Here is an 18,160-nt window from a genome sequence, read left to right on the forward strand (position 1 = left end):
AAGAAGAGCACATGTGACAATCATTGCCAAACAGAGAGGGAGGTGTCCGTTTACATGGCGAACTATGCGCTCAGGGGCTGAAAAGATAAAGCTAGCAGCAAAGAAGTGTCACCTGAGGACAAAGGGACAGGGCTCAGTGAGCAGCCAGTCCTTGGGGCTTCTCTTCAAACAGTAGTGGTGAGAACCTTCCCTGTCCCGGGGAAGAGCACAGACGCTCCCAAGGTACACTCGCAGACTCAGCTCTCACACTCAGGTTGGCTGCAGGCACCTACCTACGCGCTTTGCATGTCTGTCTAGTCACTCCACCCCTCCAGTCTGTGAGTGTCCTTCTCAAACCTATCTGTAACCAGGAAAGAATGGCTTGTCCCCGTTGTCATGGCAACCACAGTGTCATCGGGAAAACATTCTCTCCTAGTAGCCAGTTCTCTGAGGAAATCAGGAAGTACTAATCCACCCACCCGGGAGGCTGACTGTTCACTTACATCCCTGTCACCTGCTTCTCCCACCATCCCCTGCAGCTGCACACATGAAAGTAAGTAAGGGTGCAAACAGTACAAAAGGTGATACTGCCGTTCCAGGGTGCCCAGCCTTAGATTTGACCACAGAGGGTCTGGGATGAGGCAAGACAAGAGATCCCAGTTTCCGTCCTCCTGCCTTCTAAAATAAGGAGAGCAGGGCCCACCTCTGAGAGGGCCGCCTTTTGTTCCCCTTTCCCCTGCCAGAATTAGGAAGGCGGGCACTTTGTCTGTTTCTCCTGACGCAAATAAGCATTCCGGATCACTCGGCAGGAAACGTGGAGGACCATAGACCTCCACAGGATAGAAAACAGCACAGGAGTTCAGGTGGCAGCGGCATCAAAAAATCCATCCTGCATCTCAAGGAGGAAGCGGAGAGAGTCAACTTCAAATGGCAGGGGGCTTGGGAAACCTCAAAGCACCCCCCTCACCCCCAGTGACACATTTCCTCCAGCAGTGCCACACCTCCCAAGCCTACCCAAAGTAGCACCATCTACTAGGAAGCAAGAATGCAAATGCCCCAGACTGCAGAAGATTTCTCATTCAAACCGCCACCACCACCCACAAGGCATGCACACATACACAGGAGCGTACGTGTAGGTATGCAAGAGTATGTATACACACACACACACACACACACACACTCACACACACACCACTCACACACACACACACACACACTCACACACTCACTCACACACTCACTCACACGCACGCGCGCGCACACACACACACAAGCATACACAATCATACATGGACACACACACACACACACACACACACGAGCATACATGCACACCCACCCCCTTCCGCAGGCACAGAGGAAATTGTGTTCCACTAAGCTGTCCCAAGACACGCCTGCCACTCTAGGCAGCCATGCCTTCATCCAGTGAGATGTCACCAGAATAGATGACACCAGTTTGGACAGACACCTCTTCAGGGTTTTTCTACTCTGCTCATGGCATATATACAGATCCTTACACAGAGTGACTTTGGTCAGAGTGATTTCACTGAAAATGCTTCCAATGCCTGTAAAGTGACGGTGATTTCCTTCTGAGGTATTCTGCTCTGTGTTTGTAGCATGCTCGGCTCATCTCTTCATCGTGAGGGCTAATTCGGGACTTTTCCACTGCGATTTGGGCTGCCTTGAGCTTTGTCATGCCTATATCGGCTTGAATGCCTCTGTACAGGGAAGTGGCACTTACCTAGGAGGGGTGGATTGACCCCGTGCTGGGCTGATGGAACATTTCTCATCTTGATAGACACGTAGATTCCCCAAACCCCAAACACACACAGCACCGGAGCCTTCACAGTAATTCTTAATCTCCTTCCTAAATAGTCAGGTGGAGGCTGGCTGGATTTAACTGCCTCTCTTGTATGTTTCTTGCATCTCCCAAGGCCTGACTCCACGGAACACGTGTTCTGAGCCCCCATGCTTCATGCATGCACAGATGATGTGGTGGTGAAACGTGGTCAACATAGATCCCCAGCCCTTGGGGGAAGACAGTAGGACCATGAAGTGTCAGAGCCGGAGGGGAACAATACAGTGATAGCCAGGAGTCTCAGTTGTCCTTTAGATCAGACAAAGCTCTTGAAGGCGAAAAGGAAGGGGGCCCTGCCCCTTGTGTACTTTTGCAGTCCTCACTGGACGGACACCTGGGTCCTCTGGAGTAGCAGCCACGAGCGATGGTTAGACAGGAGGGGCTCACTGCGGCCCAGTGTGCAGGCACGACCACAGACACCGGTCCAGCACGCACATCATCTTCAAGTCTCAAATTACAGTCCTGTGATTGTTTGGTGGGTGTCACTTCATCCAGTCTCATGCATGGCTTGGAGCTTTCAGTTGGGCATGCACAAACTGGGAAGTCACCTAGGAAAGGCCGGCATCTGCATGTGAGCACTAACCCTGGGAAAGGAGGGTCGCAGGTGATTGTCCTGAAAGGATGCCTGAATAGCTGAGCAACAAGGTATTAGGGCCAATGAGGTGATGCCATGGGCCTCAAGTCCACCCTGGAGTGGACAAAGCCCAGAGGGCCATCCTTGGAGAGCTTTGTCAAGGTGCTAGGGACTGGTAAGGGGCGTGTGTGTAGGGACAGCACGTCTGCCCCTGCAGAGACAAGGGACCCTTCCACAGGGCCCTTTGTGTGCCCCCGCGATTCTGCACAGGTCCACGCATCCTGCTGTCTGGCACGAAAACTTCATGGTCCTACTGGCCTGGTCCTCCCAAAAGGGCTGTGGGCCTGTGTCGTCCATGCTTCACCACCACAGCATCCATGCGTGCACAAAGCCTGGGGTCTCAGAACACAAACAGGTTCTGTGAAGTCAGACTTTAAGGGGGGACTGAAAAACAGGCAGCGGAGGTGTTCCGGGCACATTAGGCCCTTCCTAGGTGCGATCCCAGTTTCTGCACGGACAGCCGAAACTCAAGTCAATCTTGCGCATTTACGGGGCGTGCTGGCTATGGCAGAGGGGTGCGAGATGCAGCATCATTGGCCAGGCTCACACAGGGCAGACATGGTTTTCCACAGGGCAAGAGGATATGAGGAAGACCTGGGACCTCCCAGGAGGAGAAACGGGGTCTCAGGGATTGTGGTGGGCTATGTGTGTCCCAGTAGGTGAGCAATTAGGTACTGAGACCCAGGAGAGTCCTGAGGCAAAGGTCCAGCGGGAGCCTGAATTCCACAGTGGAGTGGAGGAGGAGGGGAAGGGTGGTGTGGGAAAGCTTTGATATGAAGAAGCAGGGACTGAGAAGGGTGGGCAGGACAGCACGTGTGCTTGTAGAAGGACTAGGGATCTTCCACGTGGCCCTGTCTGAAGACGTCCTTGGGCACAGCAGACAGTCATCCAGGTCCACACTTCCACAGTTGGGCCTACTCAAAACAGGTCTATGGGTGTTTCGGGTCCTGCCAGGCCTCAAGGGCACCGTTTCCTGTTTACAAACGCAGGGCTGCTGGTGGGCCTGTTATGGTCTCATCCCCCACACGCAGAGTAGCTGTACCCCTCTTGTTCCATGAGTACCAGCTATCTTCATATTGTTGCTTTAACGTGCCTGCCAGTCACTGACACGGAGAAGTGACTTGCCTCAGAGCAAGGACATGCTGGCCACACAGCCTGATTTGTTCTGTATGTTCCGAATGTTCTGTATGAGGTCTGCTAATCTTAAGAAATTCCAGGACGCTTTACGTAAGACCCACCAAATCAAAGGTCAACATGAGTCGTTGTGTTTAAAATATCTCGAGTCAGAGCTGACCACCAGGCAGCACTTCCTACACTTGCGTATGAACTCGTCGTGGGTTTTGCAGATTTTCTTTTCCTTTATAAGCTGACGGGGAAAAAATATATCCGTTGTCATAGTTCAGATAATTCTGAGTTATGTTCCTGGTCTGACCAGCATCGGGCTGTGTGTTCCATAAACTGTTCTTACTTAAATGAGATCAGTGTTCACATGGTTCGTCTGGCCATTCCTGAACCCCCAACAAGCTTATCTAAATACAAGGACTGGGCAGGAGCACTCATTCGCACCCATGCTTCTCCGCAAAGGTCGAATACTCTCTAGAAGTGAGGGCCAACCAACGTTGACCACCCTCCAGGCGAAGCAGGGCAACCGTGGTGAGGTGTGTTCTTCTAGGTGAGTGACCAGATATTAGGAACCGGGGTAGCCTCCCTGAGGTGATGTCTGGTGCTCGAATTCCACACCGAGTGACCTAGACCCCAGAGGACCGTCTGACGACATCTTGCGAGGGTCGCAGGGACTGGGAGGAGTGAACCGGGCAGGAGGTTTGCTTGGGGAAAGACGTGGGACCTTCTGCGTGGATCTTTCTAGGGTGTCTGGGTACTGCAGAAGTTCTCTGAGGCTGGGTGTCTACTAGGGCTCTTTGAAAGCGGCGTGGGTTCTTCAGGTCCCTTGAAAACCTCAACACGGCGATGGTTTTATTGACACACGCCCAGCCCCCGGCCCCAAGTCCCACATGAGTGACTGCCAGGTGGCCTCTGCCTGGGACCAGATTGGCAAATCTCATGCATGTGCACACATTTTCCATCGTGGCCCAGCACTTCCGGAAGTGACTTCGCACTAGCTGTGGCCTCCCCCGAGGGAAAGATGGGCTTGGTGGGATTGTAGGAGGTGTAAATCCCCTAGCTGAGCGACAAGGCACCCTGAGACATAAGGCAATACCCTCCGGGAAGCATCGGCCCCCTCACCCAGTACACTCTGGAGGCTTGGGGTGGGGGTGGGGGCGTTGGGGATTCTGTGGGAGGTGTAATTCCCTAGCTGAGGAACAAGATATCGCGAGACCCCAGCTGGAACCCTTCCGGAAGTGATCTCCAATGACACTGCCCACCCTCGAGGGTGAGTGGGGTTTGTGGGCTCTTAGGAGGTGCATTTCGATAGCTGAGCCACCAGGTATCGCGAGACCCAAGGTAAAACCCGTCGGAAGTGACGTTCAAAAGCCGTGCCCACTCTCCAGGGTAGGTGGGGTTGGGGGGACTGTGGCAGGTGTAAGTGTATATCCAGCGACAGGGTTTCACAAGGGCCGAGGTAAAACCCTTCCGGAGTTGACTTCTGATAGTTTAGCCTTCTCTCGAGGGTAAGAGGGGTTGGGGATTGTACGAGGTGTATCTCTGTAGTAGAGCGAAAAGGGATCACAAGACCCAGTGCAAAAGCCTTCCTTAAGGGGTGGCAAAGTACTGCGACCACCCCTTCGAGGGTAAGAGGGGTTTGTGGGGAGTGTGCGAGGTGTAATTCCCCAGCTGGGCTACAAGATATCGCGAGACCCCAGTTTCACCCTCCCGGAAGTGGTGTCCAACAGTCGTTCCCACTCTCGAAGGTTCGACGGTACGAGGAGTTCGGGGGAACTGTGGGAGGAGTGATACCCTAGCTGGGCTACAAGGTTCCCTGAAACTCAAGGTTAAACGCTTGAGTAAGTGATGTCGGAAAGTCGTTTCCACTCTCGAGTGTAAGTGGGTTTTGGAGTATTGTAGGAGATGCATTTACCCAGCTGGGAGAAGTGACGGCCAATAGCCCTGCACACTGCAGAGGATCAGAGTGGGTTGGCGGGATTGTAGGGGGTGAATGTCCGTCCCTAGGGTGGTGAGATATCGGGCACCCTCAGCGGTATACTGCTGCAGCTGACTTCTCACTGGCTGTGACACCCTTAAGGGAGACTGCTGTGAGGAGGTTTTTCCTAGCTGGGAGACAAGGGTTCCTGAGTCCTGTGCTAGAACACTCCCAGAAAGGATGTCTCCTTATTAAGCTTTTGCCACCGTCCAGGCTAAGAGCACATTTTGGGCACGGCTTTGGGGCTGTTTTCCTTGCTCAGTGCCTGTGCATCCCGAGACACGTGGCAATGCATTTCGGAACATGACGCCTCACAAGCGGTGACCACCCTGGAGGGCAGCTGGGGACGGGGGGGGGGGGCGCTTATTTTCCTTGCTGAGTGACAAGATAGCGGGACCCACGGTAGTACATGTCTTCAAGCGACTTCTCACTAGCTGTGACTACCCTGGAGAGCAAGAGAGGTTTGGGGGGATTGTTAGAAGGTGTATTTCCCTAGGTGAGTTTCTAGACATCGGGTCACACAGTAGTACAATTTTGGATGTGATGTCTCACTGGCTACAAGATAACAAGGGCAACAGGGGTTTGGGGGGATTTTTTTTTTTTTTTGGTTCTTTTTTTCCGGAGCTGGGGACCGAACCCAGGGCCTTGCGCTTCCTAGGCAAGCGCTCTGCCACTGAGCCAAATCCCCAACCCCTGGGGGGGATTTTAGGTGTGTTTATTTCCCTTGCTCAGTTACTAGGTATCAGGCCCCATAGTAGTATACTTCCGGAAGTGATGTCTCAGTAGCTTGTACTACCCTCCACGGGAAGAGGGATTTTGTGGAATTGCTGTGAAACATGTTTCCCTTGCTGAGTGACTGGGGTACCTTGTTAACTACAGTAGTGCAGGAGGTGACTTCTCGAATTCCTTATGGAACTTGAAAAGGCCCCAGAGTTCAGTCTGGAAAGGTTTGTCAGGGCCACTGTTTCCTGTTCACCAGTGCTGTTTAAGCTGCTTTAGGCCCACAAGTGTGCAAGCTCAACATCCTGCCCCACCCCTCCCCTCCCCTCCCTTTCAGCCTGCCCCACTCCAGGTCCTCCACACCCTCAGTTGTCATGCTTGCTTTTCCAGATGCAGAGATGCTTATTTTGTGGGAAGCCTAGGTAGGCACGACCCCCCGCCCCTTTCTTGGGAAAGGACGGTATCGGGGCATCATCGTGAATCCTGTCCACCTAAGTTTCTGAAGAGGTATTGGGACCCAAGGTAGCCCGAAGCAGCCAGAGCTTCACTTCTGACTGTGACTGCAAGGAGGCCCAGTTGGGTGGTCTGGGAAAGCTTTGTCAGGACTGCAGGGCCTTAGAGAGGTGGGCCAGGACAGCATGTGGTGTGGAGAGAGAAAGGGGTGGGGGGCTTTCCCATGAGTCCTTTTTCTACTCTGAGCTGACTCCTGACATGTGGTCAGGTGGAGGCCATGAAAGGCAGGTCCATTTAAAAGGGCACACGGTAAGGGGCATAGTTCCAGTCCCTTCCAGCCCTTGCTACTGCAGTCCCACAGTTTAGTCATGTAGAGCTGCAAGCCCAAATCACACATGCTTGATTGCCAGATGGGTCTCACCCTCTAGCACCTTGGACCAGGCTCATACATCCCTTCATGCTGTTGCACAGAATCAGAAGTCATCCCATTCAGGGAAATGGGACCTAGCTAGGTCAGGTAAGCCTCTGAGGGGAAGAAGGCTGTCACCTAATCCAAGTGGGTCCCAATCCAAGTGGGTCCCTGCTCTGATGGTTCCACAAAGAGAGTCAGCCATGCGCCACGGTGCTTGGCTGTGGCATGGAGCACGACCTCGAGGTGTCAGTTCCCTGGTTGAAGTGATTTCTGAAAAGCATACTTCTGCCAGGGACTAGAAAGAATCCTGACCTCTGCTGCTGGTCCTTGAAGGTGTGTGAGGAACAGAGTGAGGGATGGGTGTTGAGGGAGGGGGGACACGGAAGATCCCCATTGATCCGTGTGTACGCTTTGGTCAGTGCTGGACCTCTGCATACACTGAGGCTCAGCCTTGGGCCCTATTATGATGGGGATGTCTGTCAATATTTGAGATGTCCGTCGGGCCCTTCCACACATGGCTGCTGCAGGGCCCAAGCCAGGCATGTGTTGACTCTTGGATCTATCCCTTGCGTGAGGACCTCCAAAGTGTTACCTTGTGTGTCTGTATGGTGCTCCCAGGCCACCCATTCCTCTCTGCACGGTCTGCCTGGACCAAAGATGAGTGCTCGGCGCTCACCACAGGCTATCACAGTGTGCCTGTTGGGCTAGCCACAACTACGTGAATTCGCCGAGGGGCCTCATACACGGCCAGACCGATTCATGTTCACCTGCTGGGCACTCGTTCCTTGCCCATATCACATACCACGCATGCCATGGGCCTCTCTGATGTACTTGTGCCAGCTGGGTCCACATGCTGGGGCCGTTCTCCTGCACAGGTGCTGTTCCACACAATCAGAGAGCAGGATTCTGGAGGCAGGCATGGGTAGGCGTTAGAGTCCTCTAAAGTGAAAGAGGTTTCTGGCGGGAGGGGGGTGTTTGATTAGGACCGTCTGGTGGGTGACTGGTTACTAGAGGAGGCCTCCTTGAAGTCCATTGTTGTGGAAACTGTCAGAGTGTGGAGGGTGAGATCAGGCTCAGGCATGGTACATCCAAGCTGGGCCCAGGAGGTGAGGTGCAGGTGCAAACAGAAGGGTCCTGGGGGGCTGCAGCTTACCACCGAAAAGTGTGAACCATTATAAGGGTCCCTCCAGGCTCTACTGTAGGCATGGAAATGAACTGCAAGGGACAAGAAGGAAATCCGATCCAGTATGTCTTAGCCTGTGTTGGTTCGAGCTACTAGACTCTCACCCCTGGGAAGTTTATTTTAGACATATTTAAGTACCATGCAATTGTGGGAAGGAAAAGTTCCGTAGAAAGAGTTAATCTCAGTTCCGTGTGGAGAATGACTACATGGAAGCCCAATTGGACTAATTGGAGCCTAACTACACGGAAAGCAAAGTATAGGTGACACCTACCTTGAGGATGCATTCTGCAACTTGGGGGCCTAGGATCTGGTGTGGTTTCAGTCCTACAGATAGTGTGGAGGTCACTAGGCCATAAAGCACGTTTTGACATCCCTTCCCTAAGGGAGGGAGGGTTCTGGGGGTCTGCATTCCACCTCGCAGCTGGGGTGTGTGAACGCTGCTCAGGCAGACTCAAGGAGAGGCAAAGGTCTGGGAATGTAGCCTAAGATGGGGGCCCCAGCCCGGGTGAGAAAGACTGGGGGGAGGGGAAGGCTGAACCTCATGAGAGAGGGATTCCCCAACTCCCAGTCTTCTAGTCCCCACTGGGAATAAATAAGGTAGAGTTTGGAAAGGGGGGGGGGCTGCACAAGCCAGTTTTGAGCCCAGGGACAGGGACAGGGGGAGGGGCAACTCTGGCTTAGCTCAGGGGCGAGTGTTCTTGTCCAAAGGTCAGAGGGGCCTTTTGCAGGAGACTTAGAAGGCAGGGGCTGGGCATGACTAAGACTTCCCCTCACAGGGGTTGGGGATTTAGCTCAGTGGTAGGGCGCTTGCCTAGCAAGTGCAAGGCCCCGAGTTCGATCCCCAGCTCCGGGGGGGGGGGGGGGAAGAAGAAAAAAAGGACTTCCCCTCACAGCGGTTCCTTGATGAGACAATCAGTTTGCTTGTCCAAACTGTTTGTTGCTTATTCATCGTGGAAAATGGGTTCAGGTGATTCACTCAGGGTGGACCAGAGATTGAATACGTTTTGCAGAAAGGAATGTTGGTGAAGGGGCCAGTCCATCTAGATACCTCATTAGCATGGAGAACTCAGGTGTTCTGTGCTATGGGACTAGTGGTCAAGATACTTGGGGGTGGGGTGGGGAGGGTCACGGTCACATGTTCCAGGACAGGAACCGGGTACGAGTAGTAGATGAAAAGCCCTCCCATTCTCCTGTACGAGAATTTACCAGGGTTTCTGTATCTGCTCAACCTTCCCAGATTTTGTCTGGTGAAACAGTGCCCCATGTCTCACAGGGTTTTACTGACTGACAAAGGAAACTAATGATGCAGCTCTGCGGGAGGGGGGAGGGGGGAGGGGGGAGTCTGAGATAAACTTAAAATTCAGGGTGTTCAGGTGTGACCTGACCCACCACAGGTGGCAGTGACCACCAGGCTGTTAACAACATCCACTATCCAGCGTTCTGGGTGGAAAAGAGGCATATACATTTCTTCTGTTGATGACACGAGCCTGCCTGCAGCCTTCACATCCCTGGTTTCTGTAGTCCTTGTCTGTGAGCACAGAGACTTCATGCCCTCCACAGGCTGTGTGTCATCTTGGATGAGTATACTGGGGAAGCTCTGCATTTGCCTCCAGTGTATCCTCTGGGTCTCTTCCTGGAGGCCTGGGTTTCTGTCGTTCTTCCGAAGCATCTAGACTGAGAGTGGGTAGGAATGTCACCTGAAGGGGGTTGGGGATTTAGCTCAGTGGTAGAGCGCTTGCCTAGGGAGCGCAAGGCCCTGGGTTCGGTCCCCAGCTCCAGGGGAAAAAAAAAAAAAGGAATGTCACCTGACCCTCGACCATTGCTTGCCAGGGCACGGCTCCAGTGACCTCATTGGCCATTGGAAGATTGGTGTTTGTGACTAGACAGCAATATTGGATCACTTGGCTTGGGGTCTAGCCCAGCTTGTCTTACCCTGGTGACAGGAAACCAGGAGAAAGAGCTTCTGGGTTGTAGAGAGCTCTGCATTCAGCCAGGGGAAAAAAATGGGAGAGGATGTGATTAGACCTTGCGGGATATTGATGTCACCCTTCCACCTCCTCTTTGCTCCAGCACAAGTGCCAGCACACATGGCCACAGCCTCTGGAGCCCTGGTCCCTGTTTTCATTGAGCGTCATGAAATTCAGCATCTTTATGCTGTCTGTGCATACCAACATTTCAGGAATCCCATCTGACCCAGGAAGGCTCCAGCCATGTCAAGCAAGGAGCAGAAGGCCATGAAGAAAAGTGCCAAGCGCCCGAGGGTAGATAAGACCCTCCCATCAGATGACTCGAGGAATCCAGTTGCAGCCAATCCTGGTAATAACCGATACAGGGCTTAGGGGTCTGGGTCCAACCTTGGGGATGCTCTACTACTTGGCACATGGAACATGGGGGCAGTCTGTTGCTAATCAGGCCATTCCATGGTATTGCGGCTGGGCAGGCTGCGGTGGTGGGAGTGCGGAGCACAGAGGGCAGGGCGATTGAGATTCAGACTCTGACCTCGGATTCTCAAGCATGCTCTGTCTGGGGTTTGGTCCTCACCGGACATTCTCAGCCCATGGCATAGATACAAGGCTCCCAGAGACACTGGTCTTGGCCAGCATGCCTCTGAAGAAGCCCGGGGGTCACAGGGAATTTTCTCGTAAGGCGTGTACACACATGTATCTGCTGTCCCTAGACTCGGGACAAGCTGAGTTTCACCTGTGGGGCTGGGGTGGGTGAGGGGCATGAGTTCCGGGAAGACTGCTTCCAAACCCATGTTTTGGACATGGGCTCAACCAACTAGAGAGTGGAGCTGTTTCCCATGCAGGATGATGAGAACAGCATGCTTCATTTGCAACGGTTTTTCCTTCCTTCTCAACGCAGCAGACAGTCCAGCTGTTGGTACCAGTGAGATGGGCAGCCTTTCCTCAGGATCAGACTTGAAAGAGGCCAGGTGATGTCTTAAAGGGCTAGCCTTCCCCATGAGGTAGTTTCAGTGTGGTTGTGTGCAGGTATACAAAGCAAAAGGTTCCCTGTGCCGGAAAATGGGTCTAAGTGGGGACGTGGTGCTAAGTGAAATAGGCCAGCCTCAAAGAGACTACTGCCACATGTTTTCTCTCCTCTGGGGTTCCTGGATTACAAATACGTCCAGAAAATGATATGACCCGAACTCAGAGGGGAGACTGGGAAGAGGCAGGCAATACCCAGTTGAGGGGAAGGTTAGCAGGGCTCAAGGGGAGGTGGTGAGAGGTAGAATCTGGAGGTTGCACATGATACCTGGCATGAAAGTTGAAGAGATACTGTCTGGGTGATGGAGGAGGACTAGCAGGAGGGTCTCGAGGAAGGAGGAGAGTGAATGTGGCTGGAGTGCTGGACACACGGGGGGGGGGGGTACGCACCTTTATGATACCCTCTGCTTCCCCTTGAACGGATTCTGGGAACCATTTAGTATAAAATCCGCTATGCTGCCGGAACACAGCAGGCACAAAATCACCTCTTGAGGAGAAGAGATAACTTCTGTGCAGCTGCCTGCAGTTGGGCAGGGAACACCTGGGTTGTGGTTTTTGTGAGCCGCCCAAACCCAGCTTTGGGTGGGATTCCTGGGGATACAGTAGGCTTTCAGTCACTTGTGCTCCAGGAAGTGACCCTTAGCCAGGTACCCATATGTATCTGCAAAGGACTCTTTGGTTCGGTAAGAAAACAAGGACAAAGGAATAAAATTAATGACCCAAAGAGAGGAAAATCCGACTTTATCCCACATAAGCTTTAGCCTCCGCAAAACACCAAGCCTCTCCTTTTCCTTCGATGCAAACTTCGGATGTTTGTCCTCAATTAAGGATTCTGTGTTATTTTTCCCACAGGGAGCCTGTTCCAAAGAGGATGCAGAATTTCAAAGGTAGGTTTGAGCAGGTCTGGTAGTCCCAGAAGTTTCTCTCCAACCCTCCGACTTATGCAGGTTGAGAATGTGGTCGCTGAGAGACAACAGAACTCTGGAACAGTTCAGTGACTCACAGGATGTTTCTGAAGAAGAAGTTGTCCTTTGGCCTTCAGGGGTTACCTTTACCTTAACTTTTAAGATGCTGCCGTAAGCAGGGGAAATGTTGTAGCTGTTACCCAAGCTGTTGGGAGAGCTTCGAGCTTCCTGCTTCCTGCTTCCTGCATCACTGAAGAGTGTCATCAGAGGTGATGGGTGAGCAGATAAGTCTCTGCTCTTTAACTTGCTGCAGGAGTGGTACGTGAGATTTCAACAGCTGTTGGTCAGGTTCTGAATTAAATCAGTTTTCTGGCTTTCCAAAGTTGCTCTCCTCCACAAACCCGTGCCAAAGGAGAGCTTGTAAAAATCGCCTTTAGTCTGTAGACATTTACGAGCCTGGTAGGGACCTCCCAAGGCAGCACCAGGCAGAAAAACGAGATAGCTTGTGCACTTCCTGCATGCCACACTAGCTTGTTTTCTGTCGTCCAAGGTAACAAAAGTCGGTGTGCCACGTGTCCCTCCAACCAAGACAGGTTTTATTCACTTGTGTCGGTGGACCAAGGCAACTTTACTAGAGAGCCATCATCAATTCTTAGCCAGCAATGTAGAGTCAGTTCATACAAGCAAGGAAGTCTGACAGCGCTGCTCTTTCTGGTGCAGAAGAACTGCTTGGGTTTTGAAGTGTCCAGAAAATTGATTGTCAAGTGGCATTCTTTAGTCGAGCTCGATGCCCCATGCCTGTATTCCTAGCACCTAAGAAGTAGAGACAGGATCAGGAACTTGAGGATGGCCTCAGTTACATACCAAGTTTGAGGCCAGCCTAGGCTGCAAGAGGCCCCGTCTTTAAAAGCAAAGCAAGACCTGACAACAGATGCATAGGTTTTCATATTATCCTGTAGGTGGTGTCTCTGGGAAGAAAAAGCACTTCTTCCTCTGGATATGTGATGTGAGGTAGTGCCGTTTCTCTTCTTGCATAGGTGATGTTAACAGGTTACTTAGGGAAAAGAGGAAGCAGTTTGAAAAGGATGTAAATGCCTCTTTCAGAAGCCTGAATGAAAACCTCCAGGGTATTTTGAAAGCTCAGCAAAACTCAAGGTAACATTGTGACCACGGGTAAAGGAGATCTGTATAGCTTTTACTCTAGCCAAGTCATCCTGTCTGCCATCTCGATGGTGCCCAGAGTCAGATAGCTGATGGGTTTTCCAGAGCACAGCCTTTTTCTCTATGACCTGGTCCTTTTCATAACCAATGAGAACCCCTCTTTTATGGAACTGAGCTGTGTTAGGCTCAAGACTGGCAAGACTGCCTTTCCTCCCCTATCAGATAACAGTACAGGTCACTTCTAGTAAGGAGGGCCAGTCCTCTGTGGTCCACAAAACTGTCCCTATTAGGAGATATCACCAGAGCTCTCTTTTGTAAGCCCCACGTGGGGAAAGGGTTCTGTGTGCTCTGTCTGTCTGTAAACCCCATAGGGTACGTTGCCTTCAGGACATGGACTTAGCCTCTCAGAATGTATAGGTTACTCCATAAGGGGAAGGGAAGATGAGTCTCATTTTAAGCCAGAATTGCCACCTTGGGAGAGCATACGCTAATACACCCTCACTGTTTGAGAGGGAAGACATGTGAAATGATGTCTCTGGTAGAAGCTTAAGACAAAATTCTTATGGAATGAGTGTCAACATTTCACCTCTCATGAGTCAGTGTAATTTACTCCCCCTTTCTCTTTTGCTCCGAGCTCCTGTTTCCCAATGATGAGTGTGTGTCATTGGCTTGCCCGCACCCTGTGTGACCATGCTCTGTAATCAGTACTGTGTTTTACAGGGAGGAGCTTAAGTCCATATACTGTGAAACGTTTGGGTCCCTGCACCAGAAGTGGCTGGATGAGGTGGACAGAACAAAGGATGAAGAAGAACACCTCAGCGTGAGTGGTGCTCTCAGCTTGGAACACATCCTCTGCTGTGGCAGGTTCCCTGGTGGCAGGGTTTCGTGCAGCAGGTCTGGAGGGAAGGGACAGGACATGAGCTCAGGGAGACAAGGAGGGTGGTGGGTGTGGTGAGGAGAGATGGGCCTTCCTCCCTGACTCGTTTCTTTTCCCTGTGGAGAGATGACAAGGAGGGTGATGATGGGTGAGGAGCCAGGTTGGTGGGGACATCTGGGGATGAGCAGGTAGCGTCTGCAGAGTGCCGGGGAAGGTATGGGATTGTGTCCTGAGCGGGGAGCCTTCAGGATCCCCAAGGTGCAGATGCCAAACAGTGGGAGGGCCCCAAGTAGCCTTCTGACATAGGGATCAGGGATGCAGAGGACCCATGTGGCTGTGGCTGTGGCTGTGGCTGTGGCTGTGGCTGTGGCTGTGGCTGTGGCTGTGGCTGTGGCTGTGGCAGGGCAGATGGAGACTTGGGTGTCAGTGGTTGGAGTTCAGCCCAGCCCTGTCCCCAGAGGAGAAGAGGGAAAAGGTTGCCATGCAGTGATGGACCTGTGATGGTGACTGAGTCACCTTTTCCCTGGAGGTGAGAATGGGGTTTTGGGGACAGGTACTGTAGTCTGTGGTGCCTCTGGGGTTCTTTCTTCCTGCTGGAGGATGGAGCTGCCTTCTGGAGATTCTGACTTCCAGAGGTGGGGAAGCGGAGGCTGGTGTACTGAGGGAGATGGAGATGGAGATTGATTCCAGTCTGGCAGTGAAGAACATATTCTCTAGAACCCACCGATTCTCCCAGGGATATAGCCAAAGTCCTGAGGGCTGCTCATTTAGAAAACTCAGGAAAATCATTAACTTTCCTGCCTTAGTTTCCTAGAAGTAAATGGTTCCATCTTCTGAATTTTTTTTCTTGATGTGCAATTGCTTGAAAACAGGAGCGGATAACGGTGGTTATTCTTCTTCTCTGTCATTCTTATCTTGCTGATAATGTAGTTCTTGGGGTGTCACCATGTGGGGAGTCACTGACAGGTGAGGAAGGTTTAGTGAAAAACCTTTTTGGAAAGATGGGTTCGCTTGGAAGCCAATCTTTGTGCCCATCGAGTTTGACCAAAGAATCCCAATACGTTATGAAAACTGGGCCACAGTAGAACGTTTTGTCCTTAATTTTGGTGAGGTGGGAGTTCTACAGATTAGATGTATCTCATGTTAATTTCAAAATGAGGAGTTAGTTCATGTGAATTTTGCCCGGATGTGACAGAATGTGTCACTCTGTGACCGGCCAGACACCTGTCAGGTTGTTTTTGGTACCGAAGGTCATGTCTTCAACCTTGATCATGAATGGTAGACCCCACAAAACACCCCGGGAAGCAGTTGCTGAAAGCAGCTGGGTTGGATGCTCAATTGTATGACACTTTATCATTGATTTCCTCTTTTTTTAGTTTTTAACTCAGAAGCAAATGAAGATTTTACAGACGGCTATAGCGGATCATGAAACCAAGCTTGAAAACGCCAAAGATATGTGTGACACATTTTTGAAGGTCTGGTAGATTGCACTCGAGAACAGAACACATCCTTATGTCACACCACGTGTCTATAAAAGCAGGAGGGAGAATGACCCTTTCTCAATCTGTGGGGAAAGTAATTAGCTTTGAAACTGGTGATCCCATTCTCGTTGGAATGTTTGCCCCACATGTCAGAAAAAGGCTTGGTTTTGTTTAACCCAGGAAACTGATGACCTTTACCTTTAGTGGGAGAGTGTGCTAGCATGGGAGTTGCTGACTGGAGCTTTGGTCTCCTGATCGCCCTCTGCTGCTTCTCTCAGGCTTCTGTACTTCCCTAGACCTCAGCTCTGAGGAGTTAGTTGTCCTACTGAAACAGGGCCCTGAAACCCCTTCCATATTTCCCAGTGGCCTTCCTTCTTAATTCTCCCTCTTTCCTGTGTCCTCTGCAAACACCCTTCCTCCAAAAGCTCCACTGGCTGCTTCTGTCCTGTCTTCCCTCCTCCTCCCCATTCTCCAGCTTCCCCTGAAGTGACTCCTGTTCCCTGTGCATGCTTTGAGTCTGCTCTTGGCCCAGGTAGTTCCCTGTGCCTTGTCTTCCCTATGGAAATCCTATGATTTCACCACTCAAAGTCGCCCTGTCAGTCCTCCTCAGTCACGTGTCCAGCAGGCTCTCCTTCCTCACCCATTTTCAGCTAGTGTCCACGCCCTATGCCCCCCTTTTTTTTCTTTTTTCTTTTTTTCAGAGCTGGGGACCGAACCCAGGGTCTTGCGCTTGCTAGGCAAGCGCTCTACCATTGAGCTAAATCCCCAACCCCACGCCCTATGCCCTTAAGGTCCTCTGGGCCCTGGGAATAGGGCAGAGACTGGACAGGCATTTTTTGGTTGGTGGACAGAAGGTGACACGGTTCTTTCTCCTGTGTATCCTCCACGTACATCCTCTGTACATGTTCTTTGAGAGATGATCAGAGGGGATCGAGTGCTCACTTCAGCTTTTCCTAGCTTAAAAGGGCATGCGATTGCATGCTGTGTCTTCTCTGTGAAAATTACATTCCGTGGACACAGCGAACGAATGGTTCCTAACCCCTGGAAACCTTGGGGGGTCTCCAGCACGTTCCTGTGCCTCTTTCCATGTCTGCTCTGGGTGGCGTTTACCTGCTCATCCATCGGTTTCCTGAGATAAGTGACTTAGGCTGTTCTCGTCTCACAGTGGTACTGAGCTCAACTGTGGCACTGCAACTTTTTGTGGAGAGTTCATATAGGTGCACAGGAAGTAGCCACTGTTCTTACTTTGATTCATGACAGGGATCATTTGGATATGCAATGTCGGTGCTTTTGAGATTAAATGAGGCGAGGTGTCAGTCAGTTCAGGGCTCCAGGATCAAGTACCTTCTTTTGTTGTTGCTTGTTTCAGAAAGCCAAGGACTTGAGTCAACACCGCAAAACCTTCATTGGCAGTCAGCAAACTAAAGTGGAGAAGGAAATCGCCAAGGTGCAGGACAGAGTTATCGTGGAAACGGTAAGTCATGTGTCTTTAACACTGTGCGCCTCGGGCTGGCTTCCTGTTAGCAGAGATGAAATGAAGATCCTCTAAATCTCCATTTTTCAAACAGCAAGAGCAAGACGTATCCGTTGTTCAAACATACCTTCAGTCCCTGTTCCATGACTGCTCTGAAGAAACCATCTGAAGCTCACACGTAGGATGCACAGGGAAGGGAGCATTAGCCACGCTGAGAAGAAGTTAGTAGTAGTGGATGCAGCTCCTTTCCCTTTACCCTTATTTGTTACAGTTGACACTGTTAACCATTAACGGAACCCCCAGCAGTTCTGTGAGTAGCAACACTTAAGTGTGGGACGTCCAGGCCCACGACAGCAAGGGAGATACATTCTGCCCGGTAGCAGCGGCAGTTACATTTTGGAAGCAAATGTCATTTGATTTTGTGGTTGGTTCTCTGTCACTTCCCCAAAGTGAATGTCACCTTACTTTAGGAAGAAGTGAATAAAGATGGGACCCGTTTTGCTGTGCATGCTTTCATTTATACATGAGGTCACACAGACCCAGTTCCGTTGCAGTTGGGACTTGCTGGGACTTGCTGAACTCAGGCGTTTCTGTGCTCGGATGTGCTAAACTGTGAACAGGATTCCCACAGCAGAGCCAGATCCTAATGTGCTAGGCTGGGGCTGTGGCAGTTCCCAAAGACACCCAGACTCATTTCAGTGCTGTCTTCAACACGGGTTGAAAGATACCTGCCATTACCTTTGGTTTAAAGCATCCTATCAACCTGTGTCTGTGTAAGCGTTTGTGGGTCCAGGGTTTTGGATGGGTGGTTTACCAAGACCATTTTCTAGGGTGCTCCTCAGAGAGTTGTTTAATATTCCTCAGATCCTTCCACCTGCATGTGTGTGCGTTTGTCTAACTCCAGAGTCATTCTCTTACCCTTGCCCTGCGTGC

General features: G+C 51.5%; 1 protein-coding gene across 8 annotated transcripts; it reads left to right on the forward strand.

Moving 5' to 3' along the window:
- The first annotated feature begins 420 nt into the window (after positions 1-420).
- LOC134484032 (X-linked lymphocyte-regulated protein 5C-like) lies at positions 421-17,725 on the forward strand. 8 transcript variants are annotated; one of them, XM_087601079.1, is made up of 9 exons: positions 421-532; positions 10,519-10,655; positions 11,205-11,274; positions 12,182-12,216; positions 13,272-13,389; positions 14,116-14,215; positions 15,649-15,747; positions 17,123-17,227; positions 17,322-17,725. In XM_087601079.1, exons 2-9 carry the CDS (start codon positions 10,550-10,552, stop codon positions 17,394-17,396), a joined length of 708 nt encoding a protein of 235 aa, XP_087457205.1. In that variant the 5' UTR covers positions 421-532; positions 10,519-10,549; the 3' UTR covers positions 17,397-17,725. The 8 variants fall into 8 exon arrangements, with proteins under 8 accessions (XP_087457205.1, XP_087457210.1, XP_087457213.1 ...); XM_087601084.1 differs by having other exon boundaries at positions 444-532; positions 11,208-11,274; XM_087601082.1 differs by lacking the exon at positions 421-532 and adding an exon at positions 4,981-5,101.
- The last annotated feature ends 435 nt before the right edge of the window (positions 17,726-18,160 follow it).

This window comes from Rattus norvegicus, chromosome X (genome assembly GCF_021556685.1).
Source record: "Rattus norvegicus strain SHRSP/BbbUtx chromosome X, alternate assembly SHRSP_T2T, whole genome shotgun sequence".
NCBI classification, from domain to species: Eukaryota; Metazoa; Chordata; class Mammalia; order Rodentia; family Muridae; genus Rattus; species Rattus norvegicus.